This window comes from Centroberyx affinis, unplaced genomic scaffold (genome assembly GCF_046629955.1).
Source record: "Centroberyx affinis isolate AG114_WGS23_722 - 3 ecotype Tasmania unplaced genomic scaffold, CSIRO-AGI_Caff_v1 ptg002607l_1, whole genome shotgun sequence".
NCBI classification, from domain to species: domain Eukaryota; kingdom Metazoa; phylum Chordata; class Actinopteri; order Beryciformes; family Berycidae; genus Centroberyx; species Centroberyx affinis.
In genome coordinates this window covers 188,759-213,382 of record NW_027280806.1, presented here as the reverse complement: position 1 = coordinate 213,382, position 24,624 = coordinate 188,759, and the positions used below count along the sequence as shown (strand labels likewise).

Here is a 24,624-nt window from a genome sequence, read left to right as displayed (position 1 = left end):
ACAGGAAAAACGGACCAATTACAAAGTTCAAGAAATGTATTTCAGGAGTGCATATGAACACATTTTCTTCTGTGGGACATCTTGCCATTTTTCACAAGTAGGCCACCCTATCTGCAAACAGAATGTGCCTTCATATTTTTTTAGGTAACGTAAATTAGCCTACATTTTCTGCATTTAAAATATGTAACATCATTACTAGTGGCCTAGTCCAGTCGTTCTCAACATGGGGTCCATGGACCACCAAGGGTCCTTGAGGGGGTTCTAGGGGGTCCCCAGCATATTGATGAATTGTTAAACTTCAGCATTATTTCATTTACAAGAAGTTAACACAATTATAGAATGTAGAAGAATGACTGTTTCGATCATAGTTTTACTGTTATCTCTCTGCCTGCAATACAGATAGTCATGGGATTCTGGACAAAATCATATCTAGCAATAAAAATATTCTCAGATTTGGATCCAAGAGACAAAATCGCATCAAATGGGGGTCCGTGGCTCTAATGTGGACTAAATTAGGGTCCTTGATATGAAAAAGGTTGAGAATCATTGGCCTAGTCTATTCTGTTATTACACATCCCTGCATCTCGGCTTCTAGAAAATTCCCACTTGCCCTGTCGTGTGTATGTTGGGCCGTTAATGTGCGCCGATGTAGTGATCGTGATATTTCCGACAGCACCTGAAGGCAGCGTGTGTCCAGACACAAGCTGCGATGCACTTCAAAGGGACAAGTCGTGCGGACAGCAACCGATTTTAAAAATGTTCTTTCTCAGTTTTTTCTAGGTCAGCTGTATGTTTTTGCGCACTGGGAGATATTAATTGATGACTGGAACTTGTTTTTTTTTTTTTGTTTTTTTTTAAAGCCGAAGTTGTTGCCTGGCTTCAGAGATAATCCCATTTCGTCTGGCGCGAGTAAGAACTTCACGTCTTTTTTCGGGTTCAAAGGTAAGCTTCGACACTTCAGCTGCGGCATAATGTTTTGTTAGTGGGTTTTTTTGGAAATGCAGAACACGTGGCATGTTTTGTTCCTTCATACACAGGTGGGCTTATGTAGTTAGCCTACAGGCAGTCCTTCAAGCTCAGCAGCGAACACTCGCGGCTGACATTAGTTGCTGCAAATATTGACTTAACATTTGCTTGACTGTAGACAGATTCATCAAACCTAGCAAGTCTACACCTGTGCCTTCTTCACATCGTTTACAGTAGGCTAGTTCAATAGACACAAACAGAGGAAAACCGGAATTGGTAGAAAACGAAAGTTAAAAATTCTTCATTTAACCTAAACCAGATAAAATCCATTAATTTGTGTTATAGGTCCAATGCCAGACTTGGTTCAGTTTAATGGAAAAGTCACACAATACTCTGTAACTGTAGAGCCACACAGTAGCCTCTGCATGTCTGCCAGTTAATTGTGTGTCTCATGGTTGTCCAGTTTTAAGGGCAGAAACTCTATCTATGGGGAGACAGCAGCGCTTGTGGCTCCTGTCATCAGTTCATCCACAGCTGAGGACAGACATGGTGGGGGGTGGCAAGCTCCAGTTACCTCTCAGCTCTGGTCCCAAATACTTTTTCCGATCCGCTTAGACAACATCCAGCCATCAATTACAATTACAGTACCTGGCTCAGTGTCTTTCCAGCACCCCCTCACCACTTTAGAATACATTAATTATAGGTACAGTATATTCACATAAATCCTCAAGGGTAAAAGTTGGTTTGGACAGATGGAAAATGTTTTTTGTCAAGTTGTCATCCTATCCGATTTGCTTTACTTCTTCATACAGACGTAATAAATACACAATTTATTAAAGGTTTAGGCCTATAAACCTATAGGTCTGTATACCGTATAACCTGTAGATTTTCAAAATTATATTCTAAATCCATTTTCACCAGTCCTTGAATGAGGAGGAGTTCTGTCAGTTTTAACTTAAAATATTAACATGCATTGGGTAACGGGTTTCTGTGTCAGGGCTATCCTTTTGTTTACAGCTAGATTAGGGATGCATCCTCTAATTAGTGCACTTGACTTTTCCACTGATCTGACTCACAGGGAAAGGGGGAAGGCAAGCTGCAAGGCAATCATCCGTGTGGTAGCAAGTGACCATGACCAGTGCAGTCACTCTAAATCTTGACTGGTTGCACTCTGATTACGCTTCTGTAACATCGGTGCTAATGTAAGGGAAAGCTTTATTGTGTGTCAATGATTGAGTAGGCTGTAGGCTGGTAAACATAATGAATTTTCCCCACCCCACGGTGGCAGTGGGCTATGTGGTGTTCTTGTTGCCACTTTCCATACCCTTCCCTTCCTACAATATCTGTCTTCCCTATCCAGATTGCAAAACAGACAGATCTGACAACCATCAAAGACAACGCAACAGGAGGCTCTTCTAAAATTCTCAGAAAAAGCCGTCAGAGATGAACTTGAGTGCTGACGTATCGCTGTCACGTTTCCTGGAGTATGATTCTGTTTTGGCAATATTATTCCCCTGTTATGCTTGTATTGTGTGCACAGGTCATATGTCGCAGTGTGATAGCCTATAGCCATTCGCACAGTGCATAGAGATGTCACTACAAATCCTCACTCACAAATTCACAATGGTAATCCCCTTTGTTTCCCTCCCATCCTTGTGTAACATTAATAGCATGGAATATATCCGTGCTGCTGTAGATTTGCAGGGGTTACAGCAGAGGGTTTAAGCACAACGTAAAGCACTAATCAGCAGATGTTGCCTTGACGAAAAGAGTCTGTCATCAACCTGCGGCTGTAGTTCAAACGCAATGTGCTGAAGATAACATCTTTGAGTATTTAGTACCGTTTGGGCTGATGACTGAGTCTAGCTTGATGACATTTTTTGAGTAATAATGTGTTTCTGATAATATCTGAATGCCTCATGTGTTATAGTATGTGTTATAGTATGTATAAAGTAGTAGAAAGTCACTCAAAGCGTAGCACATTAAATTGACTTTCAAACACTTTCCTGTGATTGCGTAAACTTTTTGGCTGGACCGCAACTGTGGGGCCAGCCCTATAAACGCCAATGTCTGTCACTCATTGACTGACTGACTGACTGAGTGATGAAGTTACACCATTGGTCGGCCGTGGCACGTGGCACACCCATACACGGTCCAGCCATGTACTAGGTTTTGACCTAGTCTTGTTCAACTCTTGCTGTATGATCCCATCTAGCAAAACCCAGCCATCTGGTACTCCAAGCAGATTACAACAAACACACAGCATTATTTAGAAATACCAACTGAGTGGCGTCCTGGTGGGACGTCCAAGGTTTGAATCCAGCCTGCAATTTTTATAGCATGTCATCTCCTTCTCTCTGTCTCTCCCATCTTTCCTGTCTCTCTCCACTGTGAGCTATCCAATAATGCAGAAATGCCATTACAGTAGTCTCAGTACAGTAGAAATTATTAGGCTGCTAGTGGGTTAGTAAGTCAAAGTCTAGTTTTTCGTGACAGATTCACAAGATAAGGTTACAATTTACAGGGTCCATACTGGTACAAGTCAGGGTCAAGCTATCACTGTCAGTCATACTATCTCCATGACTCATCTCACTTCCTCCACTGCAGGTCTGGACACACATGTAGCCCAGCAGAGAGGGCTCTTGTCTGCGGCAGGTAGCTAGCCATGCCTAGCTAGGTGTCTTCTCCTGCTGCGCTCTTCCCTTCTACCTGAACCTGTGGGCTGTAACCTCCAGGACTTTCCAGGCCTGAAAGCACCCGTTGGCCCTATCTGAACTGGACCATCCCGCAGGGCATCATGGGGGACAGGCGGGCACGCTCCTTCCACATGACCTGCCACATGCACCGTGACTATGGCAGCAGGCTGGGGAGCTCCATCATGAATTGCGGGCCCAACGGATACGCCAGCACCAGCCTCAGCCTCAGCATGGACCAGGACCTGCTGGAGGACGCTGACCAGGCTGCGTCCACGGCCACTGCTACTACCACTGCTACCACCGGCAGGGCTCCTGCTGCTGACAGAAGCCACTACTCTCCTGTTTCACTGGAACTGGACCCCGCAGCGGTGAATAATGGATCAGGCATTCCCTGCTGCTCACCGACGGACACAAAGGACCCAGCGCTGCAGATCGCACAGAGCCAGCCCTCTATCACCGCTCCCCTGCCTCCTCTCCCTCGTTCGAGCTGGCTGCACCATCATCAAAAGGAATTCCAGAGCCCCTACATCAAGACTAGCATGCAGGGGGATGTCTACAACTTCCTAGAGAGACCTGCTGGACTGAAATGCTTCCTCTACCACTTCCTGGTGTGAGTACCTCTCTCTGGTTCTGTCTGTGGTGACTTCAATATAGACTGTAGCGCAGTTAAGCAGCGGTGATGAGTTAGATATACTTATGGTTGACCACAGAGTTTTATAAGCATGTGTCAGGTTCAAAAAGCTGAATTATTGAAAATAATCTCAAATAATTCAAAGGAATAATCAGGAGAACTCTGGGGAAACTTTGGGGGGAAACTGGGGAAATAATTTCCTAGGATGCAATGCAAAATTAAGCCTTTCCAACAATAAATAAAAATGGAAATGAAAGGCTTTACCAAATACATCAGGTATATAAGCTACAAACTTTGGGGAACTGAATACACCTAAGCACAATTAGGCTATATTACTGGTAAATATAATATAGTGTTCATGATTGCTTTCCCCTGATAAAGTATTCTATGAACCATATATAGCAAAAGTTTTATTTCAGTGCTAAAATCAATGTAAAATTCATAAATCAAGACATTAATGTTTGATGAGATCAGTGTCTGACTTAGGCTACACCAGATCTGTGTGGTGTCCATTTATTGGCTCCACTCCCCCTCCTGTTAATTACATCTAGTGCTGCTGCCTCCTGTATTAGGTTCTGGTTCCCAGTAACAAAAGGAGGGGTGTCTGTGGCCTGCTGGCTATCTGGGAGTGTGTTAAGATAGCCCAGCAGAAGGAGGTCAGTGTGATCTGGTCAACCACACCTCCGGCCCTGTTGGACCTGCTCTGTTCCGCTCTCTCTTACTCTCAACAAATCAGCAGCTTCATGCATGAAACATGGAACAGCCTGCCTGATGCTGCTGACCTGACCTATAGTTAACACATAGCCTACATAAGGTAGCCTTTAATTATTTTATTAACTGCTTTCAGTTGCCTGAAAAATTAAAATTGCTACAATGGATTCACAAAGATCCTTATGATTATAGATCCATTAGCGTATATCTCAGATATTAGAGTTAAACTTGGTTTACTTTGCTTAATGCTGGATGTTCCAGCTGGAAATACTGTCTGTACAACTCAAGCTTTTGCCTTTTAGTTTTAATAGGCTGTGAAGTGATAAAGCTGGTGTGTATTGCCAACAGCATAGCATAATGTTTGGAAAAGACCATGCTGCTGAGTGTGGATTTTGAACTTGTTGAGATGAGTTTTCCAACTATCTGTCAAGTTGTATAATATTTTGTTGGGTGTTTCATACAACAAAGTTACTATAGTAGGTAATGGGAACAGTGTTTTCATTATCAAGTAAATTTAGCTTCAGGAAGTTAGAATACATCGCTGAAATAAAATGAAAATTCTCTTCTACAAATGCATTTATGGATAACAAGCTGATAGTATGTCATATCTAAGTAATTTGTCAGTAAATAGTAAGTAATATCTGAAGCAATGTCAAATCAATGCATGTTGATTTTTTCCCCTCTTTTAAATAGGCCTATTCATAGTATTCCCATGATGTCACATACATTTCCTACCAATATGGCACATTACAATACACACAGCTCATTGGCTGTGTTTGTCATTTGATTGTAATCACCTGTTAATTGATTACAATCACCTGTTATTTTCCTACCAAGATGGCCGTGTGGTGATGTAACAGAATACTATGAATAGGCCTATACTAATCAAGTATCAACTTAAATTAAAATGTCTTTTCCTCGCACTGTAGTTTTAAACTGGCCAATCCAATTTTACCACAATTTTACCTCATAGAGAACTTTCTAAATTCAAGATCAAAAAATCAATTGAAAAAAACCTAAAACAAAACAAAACAAAAAAACAACTTTGAAGCAATAAATTATCTGTAGCAGTTTGCAAAAGTAAAAACAAAAGTCTTACAAATCACCCTCATAAATTTCAAGGCCATGAATACCCCCATAACATGTCACTGGAGAATCCTCTTATACCTGATTTGAATTTTAGGATCTTTGAATTGAACAAATTGAATGACAGTCTGTCATAGTAACATTAGATGAAATATATAGAAAGATAATGGTGGAGGTTCAATTGAAAGGCCTCCATTAAACTCTGCTTTCATTTGACTCAAGTATAAGTGGAGTCAAATGAAAAATATAAAATGTATTTTGTCAGGTTCATAAGGACCCTGCATTTGTGGGTAATGATGGCTCTGGTTTTGCATCTACAGTACAAGCCTACTTACCCTAAAACTGTGGTGGGTGTTTTTGTGTCCGCGTGTTCACAGTCCTGTCATAACACTCCTGCATCTCACTTTTGGGTCATGACCCAGCAGTTGGGTAACTCTGGCCAAGAATAAGCAAGATTACTGCTTCAGCCAGCAGGGCACACAAACAGACACTGTTCCAATCAGCTTTGACCACAAAGGGATAATAGAATGGTCGAATTCTTTCTCTTCAGGCGAAAGATTAGGAAAATAATTACTATAGAGCTCTAAATTGCCTACAAATTTCCCAGTTATTCATACGTATTAGAAATTAGTAACTACACCTAACCTTTAGTAATTATTTTCCTAATCTTTCTGCCTGAAGAGAAAGAATTCGACCATTCTATTAAAATATCCCCTTTGTTGGTCAAAGCTGATTGGAAACACAGCAGAGATGCTCTGTTCTACTGTATGCGTGTCTGTTTTGTGTGCCCTGCATGGCTGATAATCCCTTCCAGCAGTAATTGAGGCTCTAATGTTCTCCCCTCACAGAGGAGCGAGAACCCGAGCCTGTCCTTCGTTCAATATTAAACCCTTCTGACTGATCCCCGCTGACACGCCTTTAAGTAACTCTTACTTGTCGATGGCTATCGCTGCTGGGCATCTATTCTTCTGGCCTCTTTAGAGATTGGCAGGGCAGAAGGGCTGCATAAAGGGCCCTGCGCAGCACCCATGACAGCCTAATAGGCCTGCTGTAATAGGCCTGCTCTTCATTAGGATGATACACACACACACACACACACACACTCACACACACACAGTCATACACACACATACACAAGTGGTTGTGTGTCAGTGTCTTCTGCTCAATTCATCACTGCGCTTAACAGGCTGAAGACAGGGCCAGGGCCAGGGCCAGCAACATCCCCTCAGCTGCCAGAGGTTCAATGGCATTAGGATGGACACACACGCTGCGCGCCGCACACACACACACACACACACACACACACACACACACACACTTGGGGTAGCACACCCGCTATTCATAGTATTCTGTTACATAATCACACAGCCATCTTGGTAGGAAAGTAACAGGTGATTGTAATATATTAACAGGTGATTATAATCAAACGACAGCCACAGCCAATGAACTGTCTATGTTGTAAGGCACCATATTGGTAGGAAATGCATGTGACATCATGGGAATACTATGAATAGGCAGATATTTAGACATGCTCACTCAAGCATTTACCTCCTCCATGGACACATCTGAAGTAGGCCATCTTTGTAATAGTTGGTGGATTGGACCAATATGGGTTTTTGATATAGAGATATTTATCGACAGAAGTCACAGATAGCTGATATTTTGTGCCAATATTCAATGTCGTTAAATGTGGTCAGTGTTTCAAACATGATTTTATTTGTGGCAGGGTGGAAAATCATCATGTGACACTAAAACTCTCCATTGAAACCCATACAAATTATATTCTTTTAGGTGGGTGCCTATTCAATGACTGGGAAACTATGGGATACCTTAGGGCTTTCAATGAAGGATTCATTTACAAAAAAAAAAACATACTTGAAAAAATCTATAAATAAATAAAATGTGCAAAGAAGAGACCGTTTCATTGCAGGTTTTACAGACATCACGACTCCTTCATATCGCAGTGGACAACATTGACTCGCCAATATCAAATATTTAATAGGCAACCGATATATCAGTCTAGCCCTAGTACAGACAGACAGAAACACACACGGCACATGGCACACACCATGCAAATGTCAAGATACAGTTAGTTCAGGGTGGGTAGAAATCCCTTGGACCCGGGACAGCGTATGTGGACATGTGTCCGAAAAGAGTCTTATGCAATCGCGTGCAGAGTCACCAGCATACAGACAACCTGGTGGATCCCGCTCACGTTTGGGCCACTCCCTCTGAGTCTTTTACATAACCAAAGGGAACATTTGTGTCCTCATGATTCCTAAATACCCTTCTCAGACTGAAGGGAGATTACAACCATACCTCCAGGTCTCCTTATCTGCTAAGTCTGACAGTTCACTTTCTTACAGCATGTTGAAGTGGCACTGGGGTTTTTACATCTCACCTGTAAATGCCTGTGAGGGAAAAAGTTTGAGGGAGAAACGGGAGAATGGGAACTCAACACTCTCCCCATTAAAAACTGATCCTTAATTTTGTCATTAAAGTGTAGCCTTCTGATAAAGCTCTTTGTGACCATAACATATAGTATATATTTTTTGAATACCCCAAGCAGTTTGCAATGGAGACAGCATTGCACCTGTTCATCTCTGTAAAAATGCAGTGGGCCAGATGTTGTCTGGAATACTTGGTTTTGTTGAGTGTTTCTATATCTGGACAGATTATTGAGATGGCTATCGTGCAACCTCCGTTTCCAGGCTTTCCTCTCCATCTATTTGGCAAGGGCGGAAAGAAGACCTCTTGTAGGATATCTGCTTACAAGAGATTACTGACTGAATAAAGTGTATGGGTCACTTTCATTTCTCAGTAGCAGGCTTCCTACCACATAAAATGTTTTTATCACTTTTTTCCCTCTACAACCAAAGAGTTTGATTCCAAAGTGACGCCTAGCACAACATAAAAGGTAAAATTGATGGAATTGCGTCGACTCTGTGCTTGTTTTGTAAACATTGCGTCGGAGAGGGTGGTGGGGCGAAGTGCAACAGCGACGCCTCCAGTGGCAGAGAGTGGAGCTGGATTAGAGACGGCTAAACTGAAGCTGGCAACTGACCATCTAAAAAGATAGAATGTTAGCGGTAATGATGTGTAACCTGGGACTGTCAGACTCTACATCTACTATCTTTATCCTCCACCTACAACTAAGAAACTGTGTATGAAAAAGAAACTTGACCGTGCATGACCGTTCCCGGCACCGGATCAATATTGGCTCTCGAAAGGGTTTTCCCATGACAAACATCTGCTGTGTCAAGTATTTGTAATTTATGAGTCACATCCATACACATACTTTCACATACTTACTCTGTCTTGCCACTCTTGTCTTGGCACTTCGAATGCATTGGATGCTGTTTTGATGGTGGTACGGGTATTTAACCTTATTCCACTGTTGCACTGTTGCACTGTCTAGTTAAAGGAATAGTTCACCCAAAAATGAAAATTCTGTCATCATCTACTCACCCTCATGCCAGTTGAAACACAGGTGAAGTTTGTCCATATAACACACAGGGAGGCTGCAGCACAACTCCATAGCAGCCTTCTCCAAAACAACTGAAGTCAGTGGGGACCAGTTCTTCAGAGTTCCAAAAAGACCTACAGTATATTTACACCATAATTTAGTGCAAATCTTAACTACAGCTGATTGATTTGCAACAAATAATGGTGTATAGGTCTTTCTATTCACAGTGTGATTGTTTGGCTGTTTTTGTTTTGGAGCTCTAAAGAACAGGTCCCCATTGACTTCAGTTGTTTTGGAGAAGGCTGCTACCAAGTTGTGCTGGCAACCTCCCTGTGTGTTATATTGGCTAACAAATTTCACCTGTGTTTCATTTGGCATGAGGGTGAGTAAATGATGACAAAATTTTCATTTTTGGGTGAACTATTCCTTTAAGAGAGTCTTCTAAATGCCTAGAATGGTGTGTAAATCTACAACTGAATTTAACAGACGAGCTGATGGTATTAACATTTGCCCTTGTCTAGACATTACTTGACCACTCTGGTTGGCGGTGGCGTGGCGGTACAGGCCGGCAGAATATCGCTTCATGTGTACCACAAACACCTAGAAGTTCAAAGGGAAGCTAAATCTGACATAGGATGTGTGGAGGTGAATAATATGGCCTCTGTTGTGTGATCACCCCCCCCAACCATTTCTCTTTCCATTCATCTTTGCCCCCCAACCAGTAAGGAGATTTATTTCTATTTTCCAAGTATTTGGTGGACAAGATGATAGCTAAGCCAGGATGGAATATCCATGTTTGTGGCTGGTGGCTGATGTGGTGTAATCCACCCTAAGCTCTTCCATGGATGGGATGGGGACGGGGGGGCAGTGGTGAGGGTTATGGAGGTCTGCTGTCTCTCTGACCAGGCTGGGTAGACGTGATGACCAGGGCAGTTTTGCTGCACTTGGACGCCTCTAGCTTGTACTTGTTTGAACCAGAATTCAGCATGAAACCCAACAAGTCACAAGGTCTTTTTCATGCTATGACCAGGATGGGATGATATGCGTATGTCACGATACGCTTCGATATGCAATATGGGGTTCACAGTTCGATACAACTGCAATACAATGTAATAAATAAAAGTATGAAAGTATGCAGAATTATGTTTATTTTCAGATCTTTCTAGCAATGGCATTGGCTTGCTAGAATGTAAACAACAATTTAAAAATGTCATTACAAAATGCAGATATTATAATTTTGATGGACAGCTTAATGAAAATGTGATGAAATTGTGAGCTGATATCACAATTCATTTTTTGCCCCACAATACGTTACGTTACATTTTTGTATTGCGATATTTTGAATTTCGATATATATCGTCCCATACCTACCACGAAGCATTCTCAAGGGATCTCAATAAATGCATCTTTCACAAGTCCATTTTATATTTTTAAATTTTAAGGAAGTTACTGAATGGTAAACGAATGATACAAGATTATATTCTGATTTAAACTATTTAGTTGCTAAGAAAGAATACAGGAGCCTGAAGTCTGTACACACAAGTCTTAAGTTTAGTTTGTGGCTAATCTAATCACATTTCAGTGGTCAAGTATAGATGAGTCAGCTTGATGCACTTAAGAGGAACTTGAGTTGAAACCTACTGTACAAACATTTCCACTACTTCTTGGAAACAACCTAGTGAGTTACCATGAATAAATGATGTGTGGTCACAGGGGCTGCTGAAAAGGACAGACAGTAGCCCTATCAGATTAACACATAAAATGTATAATGCTTATGGTTTCCTTCAAGATGATACTGTAGGTGAGAGGCCATATAGTGGCTCATAGTTGATTGTCTTAGTGTTGCTTGCAGTGTGGACCAACGTTTCCCCTATATAGAGGCTGTTGAAACCGCACCGCTGCTATAAGATTATAAGTTTTACAAACTTAGGCTACTCAGGGATAAATAGCCCATTAGTTCACAGAGGTTTGCTTGAAACCTACCAACCCACATTAGTTTGTAAGGCCAATGAAACAATTACTCTAACCTAGAATTAGCAAAACGTTGTTCTTTTGAAAGCCATTGTTCATATCAGGACATGAAACTGAATGACAGGTGCTGACAAAAATGAAACATTTTTGCTCTTTTAAAAAGACATCAAACAATGGAATGATTCTGACTCGTCCAGCCAAATGTAGCCCACTGTGCGCTGTGAGTCAATTGTGTTAAATTGACTCAATCGGGGATAATCTGACAGGAGAGATGTTGAAAACCGGAGCACTGTGTAGCCTATAAGCTTGTACTTTACACTGCAACTACAGTGGGATGACTTCATATCAATCTCTATGCTACTTTACTTAGTGGATACAGATTTGGAAATATTGAATAGATGTTTCAGGGACTGTTGTTGGAATCTCTTGCAATATTGTTTGTTACTCCTGTCTGGTTCTTATCTCAGCTTGTATGGTTCGTGCGAATGGCAGAGAGTCACACCTGTTCCTAACATAAAGCAATGCAAGCAAGCGAAAAGTGAATCATGTGCATTTATTTCATTGATAGGTGTGTGTGTTTGTGCATGCGGTCCACTCAATCCGGTCACAGGTAAACCTGAGAACCTCTGTGAAAGCTGCTGGAAAAAATCCTAGGGGAAACGCTGTAGACACATGACTGGATGCCAAGGTGGGCAGCCTCTGCTTAGCTCTTTTTTTTTATCTGACAACATGGTCACATACATTTTGTGACTTTGTTGCTTCTCAATGACTGTACACATCTGAGACATGTTAAATGTCACATGTTTTGTATGTAATGCCACAGCCATAGTGCTGTATACATTTCATCTTATCTCCTTGTTAGTTACATAATACTCCTCATTATTAGACACTTTAATTAGAGCCTCCTCATTTTGGAATAAGCTCTGGCCAAATGAATAAGACTCAGTGAGCTAGAACCAGTGAATATGACAGACAGACAGGCTAGCGTTGATATGCTACTTCCTCTTGCGTTGTCTACACTCAAAATGTGTGTGTGTGTGTGTGTGTGCGTGTGTGTGTGAGTGCATGAGTGTGAGTGAGGGTGCAGTGTAGGAAATGTGTCTGCACGTAGGTTTGTTTGCATGCACGATTCTGCAAGTGCAAACACGCCCCATCAGTGTCACCCACACTTTTGAGATGACATCATTCCCTCTGTATAGCCCATGTTTCATAGCTGATTCAAAAGAGGGTTTGGCGTAGCGCTGCACTCTGTACTTATTTTGGTGACGCTGGACGGATCTACAGTCAATAATACTGGCTAAAGCCCCAGCTGTTTTGTTTTAATCAGATCCCAGGGGTTTTGGCCTGACCAAATAAGGTTGGCTAATGGTTGTGAGTTGACCCAGCCCGGTCCGCAGCAAACACCTCCCTGGGGTGTCAATGCTGAAAGCTTTGGGATAGGAAAACTGTAACTCACTCAGTCTATCTACCATCTGTATCCAGCCTGATTAAATAAATACACCATCTTAAACATTGCAATCATGTTTTTTGGGCAGTGGATTTGGGTTTGTGTTTTTATTTTTGTTCAATCTTTTATGGGTCAAATCAGTGGCTTACAAACTCTAAACCATGACAACTTCAAGTGCAAGAGATTTCTTAGTAGGCTATGTTTTACACTACATGCTATAAGCATATAAGCGTTTGATGAAAAGTGCATAATGTAGACTTTGATCTGACATGAGTAAGTATGTCATCAAGTATGTCAACTAAAAATATGGCTTTTATGTCCAATTTACAGCAGTCTTTACTAACACTGACCTCTGCTAACTTACAGCAGTTATCTAAATCTAGGATCACTGTTCCCATCTCAGTAATCACCTTAAAAGCTGAAGTAATGCTAGATTTTTTTACTCTGAGATTCTTGATAAATACCAGCTAATGAACCATGTGCTATGTAGATTCCATACCTGTAAAGATATAGCCCTTGTAGAGTCCCTCTTTTTACTGCATGCTTGCTGAACTACTGCTGCACTTTGGCTCCTTCAACAAGAGGAATTGTTTGGAAAGTTGAGTTTTGCGTTACAATATACCGATGTTGTTCTCTTGTGACATTTGACCAGCTGTGATGTAGAATCACGGGGATACTGCAGTGCACTGTTATCACTCCAAATCAAATGTCATAGTCGCATGCTCTAAAAGAAAAGATTACATGACCCCTGTCCACGACCTACATGGCTATGACATCATATTTCTGCTAATCCTGGTAAAATGATCCCATGTCAAGCCATGGGAAATGGGTTTTGGGATGGCTTTACCTGTCCAGGTCTTTACCTGCCCTCTCTTCCCAGAAGGCTGGTAATGGCCTTGCCTGACAGCCTGGCAACAGTGTAATAACGCATATCTTCCTTTCCATTGGCCAGATACTGCACACCACACCAGTGAATGTACAACAGGCAATATTCTCTATAGCCAAGGACATGATACAAAGGGTTGAGGATTTTCAGATTTTCAGATGCTCGTGAGTCATTTCCCTTGTATGATTTGGTCAAATTGGCCTCATACAGACATTAGTGCCTAAATGTTACCGTCTACGCACATCTGTCCATCCCTTTTATGGATTTGTTCTACATTAGAAATGTAGTTGATCAATATGCCTTTGATATCCACGCAAGATTTCAGGCTTTCGCTCTGATTTTTATTTTCATACTGGAGCAACACCAACACGTCTTTTAAGCTTCGGGCCAGCAGTATTTAACAGAGGCTTGTGACTTGTAAATTGTTCTGGGATATGCAGTAAATGCTGTAAAATGATCACTGGTTCAAATTAAACCCAGAAACAATACACTTGCATGGGTAATTTTAAGATGAGAATTTTAGGTCAAATTCCAAGTTTTACCTTCATTTCTTGACTTCTCGGTGAACCTTTATTTCTTGAAATACACACTGGAGCTGTGTTTGGTCTCCTGTATCTGGAGTTTAAACTGAACAAAATGATTTTTTTCACAGTGTTGTATTTAGGACTGCTTTGCAGTAATACAGCTGGTCCAGACAATAATTTCCAGTGTAGTGAGCTAATTTGTCCTTATTTCACTTTAGATGGTGTCTCGGGTGTTGATTTGTTTGTTTTTAGTGAAAATGTGGAACTTAGTCAGAGATGGATGGGCTCCAAGTCTAGTTTTTAGTGTTCATACAGATCTCTAATTCTTCAGTCCCATGTGTCGAAGACACTACATCTGAGGTTTGATGTAACCACAGAGTAGACAATATGATTCCTTATGGCTCCAGTAATCAATCAGAACATTACGTTCAAATCTTTTTGCATTTTATGTGTGTTCGTGTTTCTGAGCGAGAGATATAGATGTGTGTGTGTGTGTGTGTTTGCGTGTGTTTGTGTGTGTGTGCGAGACTATGGTAGTGTGCAGTAATCCTTGTAGAGAAAAATCATCACTGGCCCATCTGGCCCATGTGTCATGTGTCTGTGTGTAAGGGGAATCCTGAAGGAGTCTCACCCCTTCCCCCCATCCACCCACCCCACCCATCCACTCAACCACCTAAAGAAATTTGCACCTAAAGAAATTTGCATGATCCTTGAAGTAGGGCTGGGCGATATGGTTGAAATCAATATCACGATAATCATAAGGATTTTTCTCGATATCAATATATATCACGATATGGTTCATGTATGCAAAATCACGTTAAATAATCAAATTAATGTTCATCTCATTGAACCGAATGGTAATGTTAGGTGTGATGTCAAACAAAACAGAAATATTCAAATAATATTCCTACTATGCCTCATTTTATGAAAGTTTTTAAGTAAAATTTGCTTGTCATCATCAATTTAGGCAGCAGAAATTTGTGTCACGATATTAAAATATCTTCATATCATCACGATATGATTCCACTGAAAGACGATAAACGATAATATTGAATTATCGCCCCAGCCCTACCTTGAAGCCAAACACACCTTATACCCCCTCCATTAATCCACCTGGATCATTTGGGCATAAACATTTCAAAATGTTTTAAACGAGGCATATGCTTTACCATGGAGGCCTCACTGAATCTGCAATTTGCATGCCTTTCCTTTACGCTGACATATGTAGGTTTGAGCCTTGTTTTTTATGTTACATGTACAATAATAAACAACAGAAACTTACATAACCCCGTCAGCATATGACATGTCACCCAGCTTGTAATACACAACATTATAATGCACCCCCCAGTACAGTATATCTCAATGGTGTTATGTGAAGTGAGCTTTATCATGTTAGGGCATGCACACACTGATAGTAGGTCATGTTAAAGCACTTAATAGATCTGTTGCAAGGATTATTTCTGTGATGGTGAAAACACACAACCGATTCTATTGCTCTCAATCCCATTGGATCAGAGAAAGACAAAGCAAAGCCCCTCATGAGCCTATTGCAAAAAATATGAATGAATGAGTGAATGAACAATGAGTGATATATATAGTGATGACTGACTGCCTTGTAATCTCGTGTCCCTCCCTACAGCTTCCTCATGGTCCTGGTGTGTCTCATCTTCAGTGTCCTGTCCACCATAGAGCAGTATGCCGACTTCGCCACCGGAACCCTCTTCTGGATGGTGAGTAGTTTCAGCCTGTCGAAACTCCTCAAACTTCCTCAAGTTCCACAGACTTCCACAAAAAGGCAAACTCTGTCTTCACAATTAAGCATCATGAGCCACATCAAGCTGGAATGGGCTGCTCTTATTAGTCTATTTCTAATGAAATGATGGTTAATTACTGCATTAAGCCTCAGCATAACAGCATGTCAGTTGATGTTGGTGTTATCACTACAGAACTGAGAGAAAGCATAGTAATTAAGACTTAATATAAGTTTTCCTGTATGACACACATAACTGGCCTTTACTTGCTAAGGAAATGAAAACATATATTATACTGCATGTTCAGTCAGTAGTTATGGCTGCTCACAGTCTGTGGTTTTCGCTACACTGCAATACCCTCTGGTATCCACATGATGGAGATAGAAGATCTCGACTGGGATGGATCCTATAACCGCCATCTTACACTTCTGCCTAAGGTGTTGATAAGACATTACACAGCTCAAAAAAGACTCAGTGTGCTTTAACTAGCCACACTATTGTAAATATCATAACATAACACCTGCCGTTTGGTTTTGCTTTCATCCAAAGCCCCTTACAGGAGCATGTGTGCACAGATTTTTAGCATGGGAAACAAACCTCTAACCATAGAAATGTTAATGCCATGCCTTAACCATTGAGCTGCACAGGATCACTAATGAAAGCCTCTATGTAAGAATCGGAGCCAGTGTTTCAATCTATTCCGATGACACAAGTGAAACTGAGGGCTGTAGGTTAGCATGTGCATTGAGCCGAATCATTTGGCTCCTTACAGACTGTACTTGCTGACACTTGCTGGTAAATTGGCTTTGTGTGGCTTATTAGGCTATTAAGGCTGCTAAGTGATGCAATAAATCCAGGGCTTACAACAGGTAGAGAAAATTATGGCTGCTGTTTGGAAACTCTACAAAGAGCTTGCATCATCTGTCTCTTGCCAGCACACAGCGAATATAAATACACACACGGCTACTACATACTCATCTTCACACACAGAGACACATGCACATACGCACACACAGACACAAAGACTACACACACACACCCACACACACACACACACACTACACCCACACACACACACACACACACTACACACACACACACACACACACACACACACACTACACACACACCACCTACTGAGTACTGGGGTCAATCAGAGGACAGAAGTGGACATCGTGTTCTCTAAACTTTTGGCCAGTGCCCTTTGAGGATCTACTATCAGAGTTATTCATTTATTTACACCCAGGAAGAGCCAAAAACGCTCTCTCTCTCTCTCTCTCTCTCTCTCTCTCTCTCTCTTCTCTCTCTCTCTCTCCACCTTTCCATCTGGCTTCATTACACAAGAGCAGCAGTATTCAGGCTCATAAAGATGTAGTGATAGGTGAAAATGTCCCCCACATAATTCACTGTTAGTCTTAGCCCTTGAATTGTTGAACCCTGTTTTTTTGTGCCCCTGTGTGTGTGTGTGTGTGTGTGTGTGTGTGTGTGTATGTGTGTGTGTGTGTGTGTGTGTGTGTGTGTGTGCAGGCATGGATATTGCATGTTTTAGTGAATGAGATGAGATAATCCCTTATCTTTACAATTCATTACAACATTACAATTCTGTTTATAGTGTATGTATGTGTCTATGTATGTGTGTGTGTGTGTGTGTGTGTGTGCATGTGTCTGTGGGAGTGGTTCTGTGTGTGGTGTCATGGTGGCGTGTATCAGTGGTAGTAGCTATACTTAGAAAGTTCAGGGTTAGCTGACATCCATGAATCACAGGCTGCTTGTTTTGGATGGCAGAGGGGACATTAGTCCTTGAGGATATTTGGCTTTCTAGGCAGCTGCCAAAGTAAAGCTAGCCAGGCTCGGCAGGACACGCAAAAACACACACACACACACACACACACACACACACACACACACACGCATCCATCACGTGTCATATGGGTCCCTCCCTCGTCGCCTCCCCTGCCCAGGTCTTGTTCATGTCACAACAGTGCTGTATATTTTTAACATTTTGATATGTTTTGTAATATATTTCAGCATCAATAAATCATTACCACATTTAGTTTGAGACAATAGTATGAATAACTGTAAACAAACGAGACCATCGCCTAGAGGATTGCCGCCTCTACCAGTCTCTACCCTGCATTTTACATTGTGTGCCACCCGGTCGGATCTCATAGGAAATCTGCTGGGTTGCTTTACCGCACAAAACAGAAAGAGGGCGCTGCTCATCCAGCGCTAAATGGAGCTAAAGCTTTCAGAGTTTCTTGCAACGTCAGATGGTGGAATGAGTGAAAGGCCGATGGAAACATCACTTTCAACATGTTTATCTTCAGTAAAGTGAAGGAGCGACACCAGGGAGGATGACAAGTAGCAACATCCTCTTTGTGACAGGAAGCAAAAGGGTTTAGGGGAAATATGGTCTTCATTTTGAAAAAACACTTGCAGTAACAATACCACTGGCATGAGATAGAGGAAACTAATCCTCACCACTTTTACAGTAATTATGCCAAGGAATCACAATAAATTTCACAATGATATATTGATGTTTAAAAATGCTCATTGTAAAAATTCACATTGCAAACACAAGAATCAGAGCTGGTTAGTAACTGAGGTCACTCAGTCTGTCGCTGCTCAGAAATGCTCTCTTCTCTCTTGTTTACCAGAATGCTGGAATAGTAGAAAAGCTTTTAATCTCAGTTACCAGAAGTCGAATAAACTGGTGTTAAGCACGATATTGGACTCAGTTTACCAGAATAAGTGGGGTGGGTTTTTTTTACCGTTGACACAAAATGACACAAAATTCTCCACAATGCAAATCACTAGAGAACATTGATAAAACCACATATGAAAGGGACTTGCCAGCTTGGCAACAGCTGCATTTTCAAAAACAACTGTCAGTTTATTTGTGGGAGGTGCTAAACATAAGGAGGCTGAATTACTGTGGTGTGATTGATTAGAATCATCCTTACAAATAAAGAGCAACAAAAATTCAACTCAACAATTCAACTCAAATCAATTCAACAACAAAAAAAAAAAAGATATGTTCAATATTAAATCTTTGAGGGGGCATTTGCAATTTGAGTGGGTTAGTGGGTGACACTGGTATCTGAAATTAAATCAGTAATAACTCAAATTAGATCAGTAATAAGTAGGTTATTATTAGTTGGGATGTGTACTGTCCATGAGTTATAAAAGCTTAGGAAAGCTCAGGTAAATCCAGATCTAGTGAATGGTGTGTGTGTGTGTGTGTGTGTGTGTGTGTGTGTGTGTGTGTGTGTGTGTGTGTGTGTGTGTGTGTGTGTGCGCGCATGCGTGCACCTTCCCCTTGTAGTGGGACACACAGATGAAGCAATCTAATCACATTTTCATCTGATACTGTAATTCCCAAGCAGCTCTTTGAATCAGCTTCATCCTCGTTTGGCTTGATGTGATTATCGGTACACAAACAGGCGGCTGTTTTCAGTAAACATGTAGTTGCCAGTGTCTGATACACAGACAAAAAACACCCCGACATCTGGGTGACCCATTTTATGGAATTATAGCTAATCCCTTCAAATTCCCGAAATTCAGACCTACCTTTGACTTTCAAATGTCACCCAGATGTCATAATTATGAATCATGATGAACTGGGGTGCTGTGGACATTTGTGCTGGTGCTTGTCTGGCAACTATATTAGTTATTATAACATTGTTATTTTTTACCTAGAAAACGTAGGCCCACATTGAACAACAATATTACCCAGTTAAATGGTTACACCACTGGATTCGCGTATTAGATAGGACTATCAAAGATTCCCACCTTGTTTGTCAGTAATAGATTCAACTTTGAATTCTAGTGTTTTGGTTTCTTTGGAAAGCCATTGTAAACAAACACAAGTTATCTCCCTGCTAGCCTGTGGAGAATGGGCCGTATGGTAGACAGGTGTGGGAAAATAGCCTTTTCTGGAAGGACATTGACACCTTTTAGCCAGAACTATCCACGGATGATGCAACGTTGTATAGACAGCAACAGGGCAGTGAAACGTCGTCTAGGCAAACAATAATAAGGCTATGGCTGGTCGGTCAAGTTCAACTGAACTGGATGTTATAGGGATTTACTGAACCGTCTCTGTCTGTCTCTGTCTTTCATTCTGCCTCTTTGGCTTCCTTTCTCTTTGTCATTATCTCTGTGACAAAAATGAGCGATTCATGGGGCTGGAGGAAAGGCCAGACGGCTGAAGCGCAAAATTTAAAACCGTAACCATGGTTAATGAACGAATATGAATACATTGAAAATTAGGGAGCTAGATCCAGCCAAAAGGATCTGCCTGTCTGTCTGTCTGTCTGTCTGTCCGCCTCTCCATCACTACTCAGCCTGACTTTGTCAATTGTGTTTCAAAATTTACACATCAGTGCATTTTGTCTTTGTGATGATAGTACAGCGCCACTTTTGCTAGCCAGAGTAGCGTCTGGTGTGACTGACAGGTCATTGTTTTGGGTCTCTGCGGCACTGTGTTATTGCAGCAGGGCTCATGGTATTAAGTTTCATACAATGGGCGGTCAGGGAGCAGCCAGTTCAAGCAATCAACGGGACGGCCACCCACACGGCCTTAGGCCTTTACTGACAGTTAGGTGGCTAAATATTATGGATACATGGTGGCTGGGAAAAGGAAGGATCTCCATCAGACAGACCTGATCAAGTCACACACACACACACACTCCACACACTCATTTACACACACACACTCATTCAGGCTCACATGCACAGAAGCACATATAGAAAAACAAATGCACCATGGCAGATATTTGAACACAATCTGAGCAGATGTGCAGGTGAAGATACCCAAAAATTTAAATCATTACCTTTATCTAGCCTTTTTTTTTTATAAATTAGTATAGTTGATCGCCATCTTGACATGATGCAGAAAGGTCTACATTTGTAACAACAAGATCTTAACTCCCAAGTAGATTATTTAGCCTGCATATCCTGTAGGCAGCAGTGTCATGGCATTTCATCTTATGGCTTCAATCACTGAGCCATTGACCCTGTCTGAATATGAGCTGTCATCAGCTGCGTTATCAACACCTCCATCTTTCCTCCTGTGGGTGGGCTTGCTACTACGAGACCACCTCAATGTCTCTCTCTTTCTCTCTGTCAGCACACCTGTCGCGACCTGCTCATATCATATCTGAAATCTTGGTGATTGATTATAATGGCCTCATTGCTTTTAGATTAGTCTTAATGCGCAGTGCTTTTAGAAATGATATCTTATCTATTTCCACATCCTCTCGTTTGTGTTTCAGTATTGTCGTTCTGTACCAATGGATTAATCTAACTCTTGTTCTGTGTTTGTGTTGCGCTCCACAGGAGATTGTGCTGGTGCTGTTCTTTGGCACAGAGTACGTGGTCCGGCTCTGGTCGGCTGGCTGCCGCAGCAAATATGTGGGCATCAAAGGACGCCTCCGCTTTATCAGGAAGCCCATATCTATCATAGGTGCACCTGGCATTTTCCTTTGTTCCCATGTAACACAACTGATGTCATGAATTGTTCTTTTAGATCGACAGCTAAGATTATTCAAGCAGTTCATGGGGCGGATTTTCTTCAGAATCTCCAAAAATTTAAAAACATTTAATATTTAAAACATTCATGTGAGTTATCTTGAATCAAATCTTTTAGAGTGGATGCTATAATAATAACATAATACTAAATTTAATTTACTATGTGAATTAATTGAATAGAAAGTGAATTGATCCCAACCCTGATTTGATAGACAATTACAATTTACAATTTACAATTACAATTACAATTTCCCATTTGGCAGACGCTTTTATCCAAAGCGACAGCCTGATAGCCTGGGGAGGACATTTGATTTGATTTTGTTTCTTTCTTTCTCTTTTTCTTTCTTTCTTTCTTTCTTTCTTTCTTTCTTTCTTTCTTTCTTTCTTTCTTTCACAGATTTGATAGTGGTCATTGCCTCAGTCATCGTGCTGAGCGTAGGATCCAATGGCCAAGTGTTTGCCACATCTGCTATCAGGTACGCTAACCATATTGTTCAGCTTTTTTATTCATTACTCATGGCTGGAGAGAGAACAAAAGATTGTGACACTGATGAGGGTCTGACGCTGTGGTTTGCAGGGGCATCCGCTTCCTCCAGATCCTGCGCATGCTGCATGTGGATCGGCAGGGAGGAACATGGAGGCTCCTGGGATCTGTAGTCTTCATTCATAGACAGGTATAATCATATTCAGTCTTGTCATATACCAAAGAATCACAATGTTTCTGTCTGTCTGTCTGTCTGTCTGTCTATCTATCTATCTATCTATATCTACTCTATCTATCTATCTATCTATCTATCTATCTATCTATCTATCTATCTATCTATCTATCTATCTATCTATCTATCTGTCTATCCTGTCTGTCTGTCTGTCTGTCGCTCTGTTTTTATCATTTGCACAGATAAAAATGATCAAACACAGAACAAAAGAGTAAAAAAATATACAGGTTGTCGAGGGTTTTAGGGTTGTAACCCTAAAACAAACAAACATGGGACTTAAAACAAAAGAAACAAACAAAATACGTGAAGAAACAAGATCTACGTGACCAGTTCACATGCAGGCTCCCCTGATAACCTCTGGTTCTTCGACACCTAAGGGCGTTTGATCCACACAGGTGGTTACCGAACCTAAACACAGCAGCTTACTTACGCATTTGCTTACCAGGCTCACACCACAACCTGCATTAAAAAAACAAAACAACTAATGTGTTGTGGGGTGTTTCTTCACCAAATAAGGCTTCCCTGAGGTCAGTTGGCCTCCTGCACATAGCTGCCGTTTCTTCTTCTACAGGATGAGTGCTCTTGTCTGACTGGGCCTTCCTGGCTGGTTATGGGCAGACTAACTGCTGTTGTCCACGCTACATTTACTGCTTATTACCACAGAGTCCAGTGCACACAGGCAGACATGCAGGCACACACACACACACACACACACACACACACGTGCACAAACACACAACACCAGACCTAGCTTTATAAGGAGAAGAAGAGAGAGATAGTCAAGATTACCGGTAATTTTTTTTCTTTTTTTTTGTCTGTGTGCTGGTACACTTGTTTTAGCATTTTCTCAGGCTGATACACAATGAAGTCAGAGGATGTAATGTTCTTTTCTTAATCCCCGAAGCCCCTGTGTTCTTCGGTTATACTTTCACTTGACATTCATGTCTCTTTGATGCGTAAGAGGAACAGCACCGCTCACTGAGGATTGCGTGCAAAGGTCAAGAAAATAAAACATAAGACGAAGCCAAGACGAGCCTAATGTGATTTGTTGCCCTCTCCCCTTCGTCAAATGACCGGTTTATCAAATTATGTGCTCTGTTTAGTGGAAACATATTGTCTTTAGCACTGTCAATAAATTGATGGAAAGGAATGGACTAAGCACACTAGGATGTGTTCGTCTGACTCTGAATTTCAATGTGCCTCCACAGTTAGGCCGCATTTAGCAATATTTACAATTGTAAGACACTGAACTGCTCAGCCAAAAACATATTCATGAAACATTTATACAATACTTAAAAACTCATTTCTACTTAATTTGCAGTTGAAATATATTGCATACGCTAACCATTGTGCACAAATTGTTTTTTTGTTGAATGAATGGACCATGGCTATGTATGATCTTGCAAACAGCATATAAATCCCATCCTCTTTGGTCTTGTACTGTTCATGTTTTGCAGGAGCTGATCACCACCCTGTACATCGGCTTCCTGGGCCTGATCTTTTCCTCCTACTTCGTCTACCTGGCAGAGAAGGATGCTGTGGACGAGGAGGGCAAGACGGGCTTCTCCAGCTATGCTGATGCCCTGTGGTGGGGCGTGGTAAGGCTTTGTGTTTTCTACACCGGGTGCTTTAATGTGCTTTAATGTATCAGTACGTTTTCTCAGATACGTTTTTTTGAAATGCGTGCTGTATGTTACTGGGCTCCTTCAAGTGCTTGAACATAGCTTGCATGCTTGAAAGGTCACATGCCCATCAAAAAGTATTCTTCTCTCTGTAGAGCTGTTGCAACTTATCTGTACAATGCGCTCTCAAGTGGAGTCTTACTGGAACTGTGGAGAAGGCTGGCCACCCTGGTCAGACCAATTATTCAGCTCCTTATGTATTTCGCCTCCCTGTCGGTTCTTGATGCAGTGTGCATGTTTTGCTGCAACACTCGACACAGAGGCAGGTGGGTTAATGTTTTTCGTGCGTAGAGCTGGTTTTGCCTATTTCCCTCTGCGGCAGAGGCTCAGGTTTCCAGAGCAGTTAATTAAACAGTTGAATTGAAGGCGCGGGGTAATGAGAAACCTATGGCAGCCTTGTGCGGGGGATCAGCGTGCCACAAAGAGACGGTAATAAACCATTCACCTCTGGGCTCTTTGGCTCAAAGAACTTTTAGAGCGCCAATATAAAGTGTCAGTTCCCTTAATTAAAACTTTAATTGTGGGATTACTACCTTTTTGTAACGAGGGTTAGAGAGGT

General features: G+C 41.5%; 1 protein-coding gene across 1 annotated transcript in view; it reads left to right on the top strand.

The window, feature by feature from the left end:
• The first annotated feature begins 3,763 nt into the window (after window positions 1–3,763).
• kcnq1.2 (potassium voltage-gated channel, KQT-like subfamily, member 1.2) overlaps window positions 3,764–24,624 on the top strand; it is a 161,639-nt gene continuing 140,778 nt past the window's right edge. The window contains exons 1-6 of the mRNA XM_071534708.1: window positions 3,764–4,272; window positions 16,024–16,114; window positions 21,476–21,602; window positions 22,065–22,143; window positions 22,245–22,341; window positions 23,841–23,981. Coding sequence (XP_071390809.1) covers window positions 3,764–4,272; window positions 16,024–16,114; window positions 21,476–21,602; window positions 22,065–22,143; window positions 22,245–22,341; window positions 23,841–23,981 — 1,044 coding nt within the window. The remainder of the gene's footprint in view (window positions 4,273–16,023; window positions 16,115–21,475; window positions 21,603–22,064; window positions 22,144–22,244; window positions 22,342–23,840; window positions 23,982–24,624) is intronic.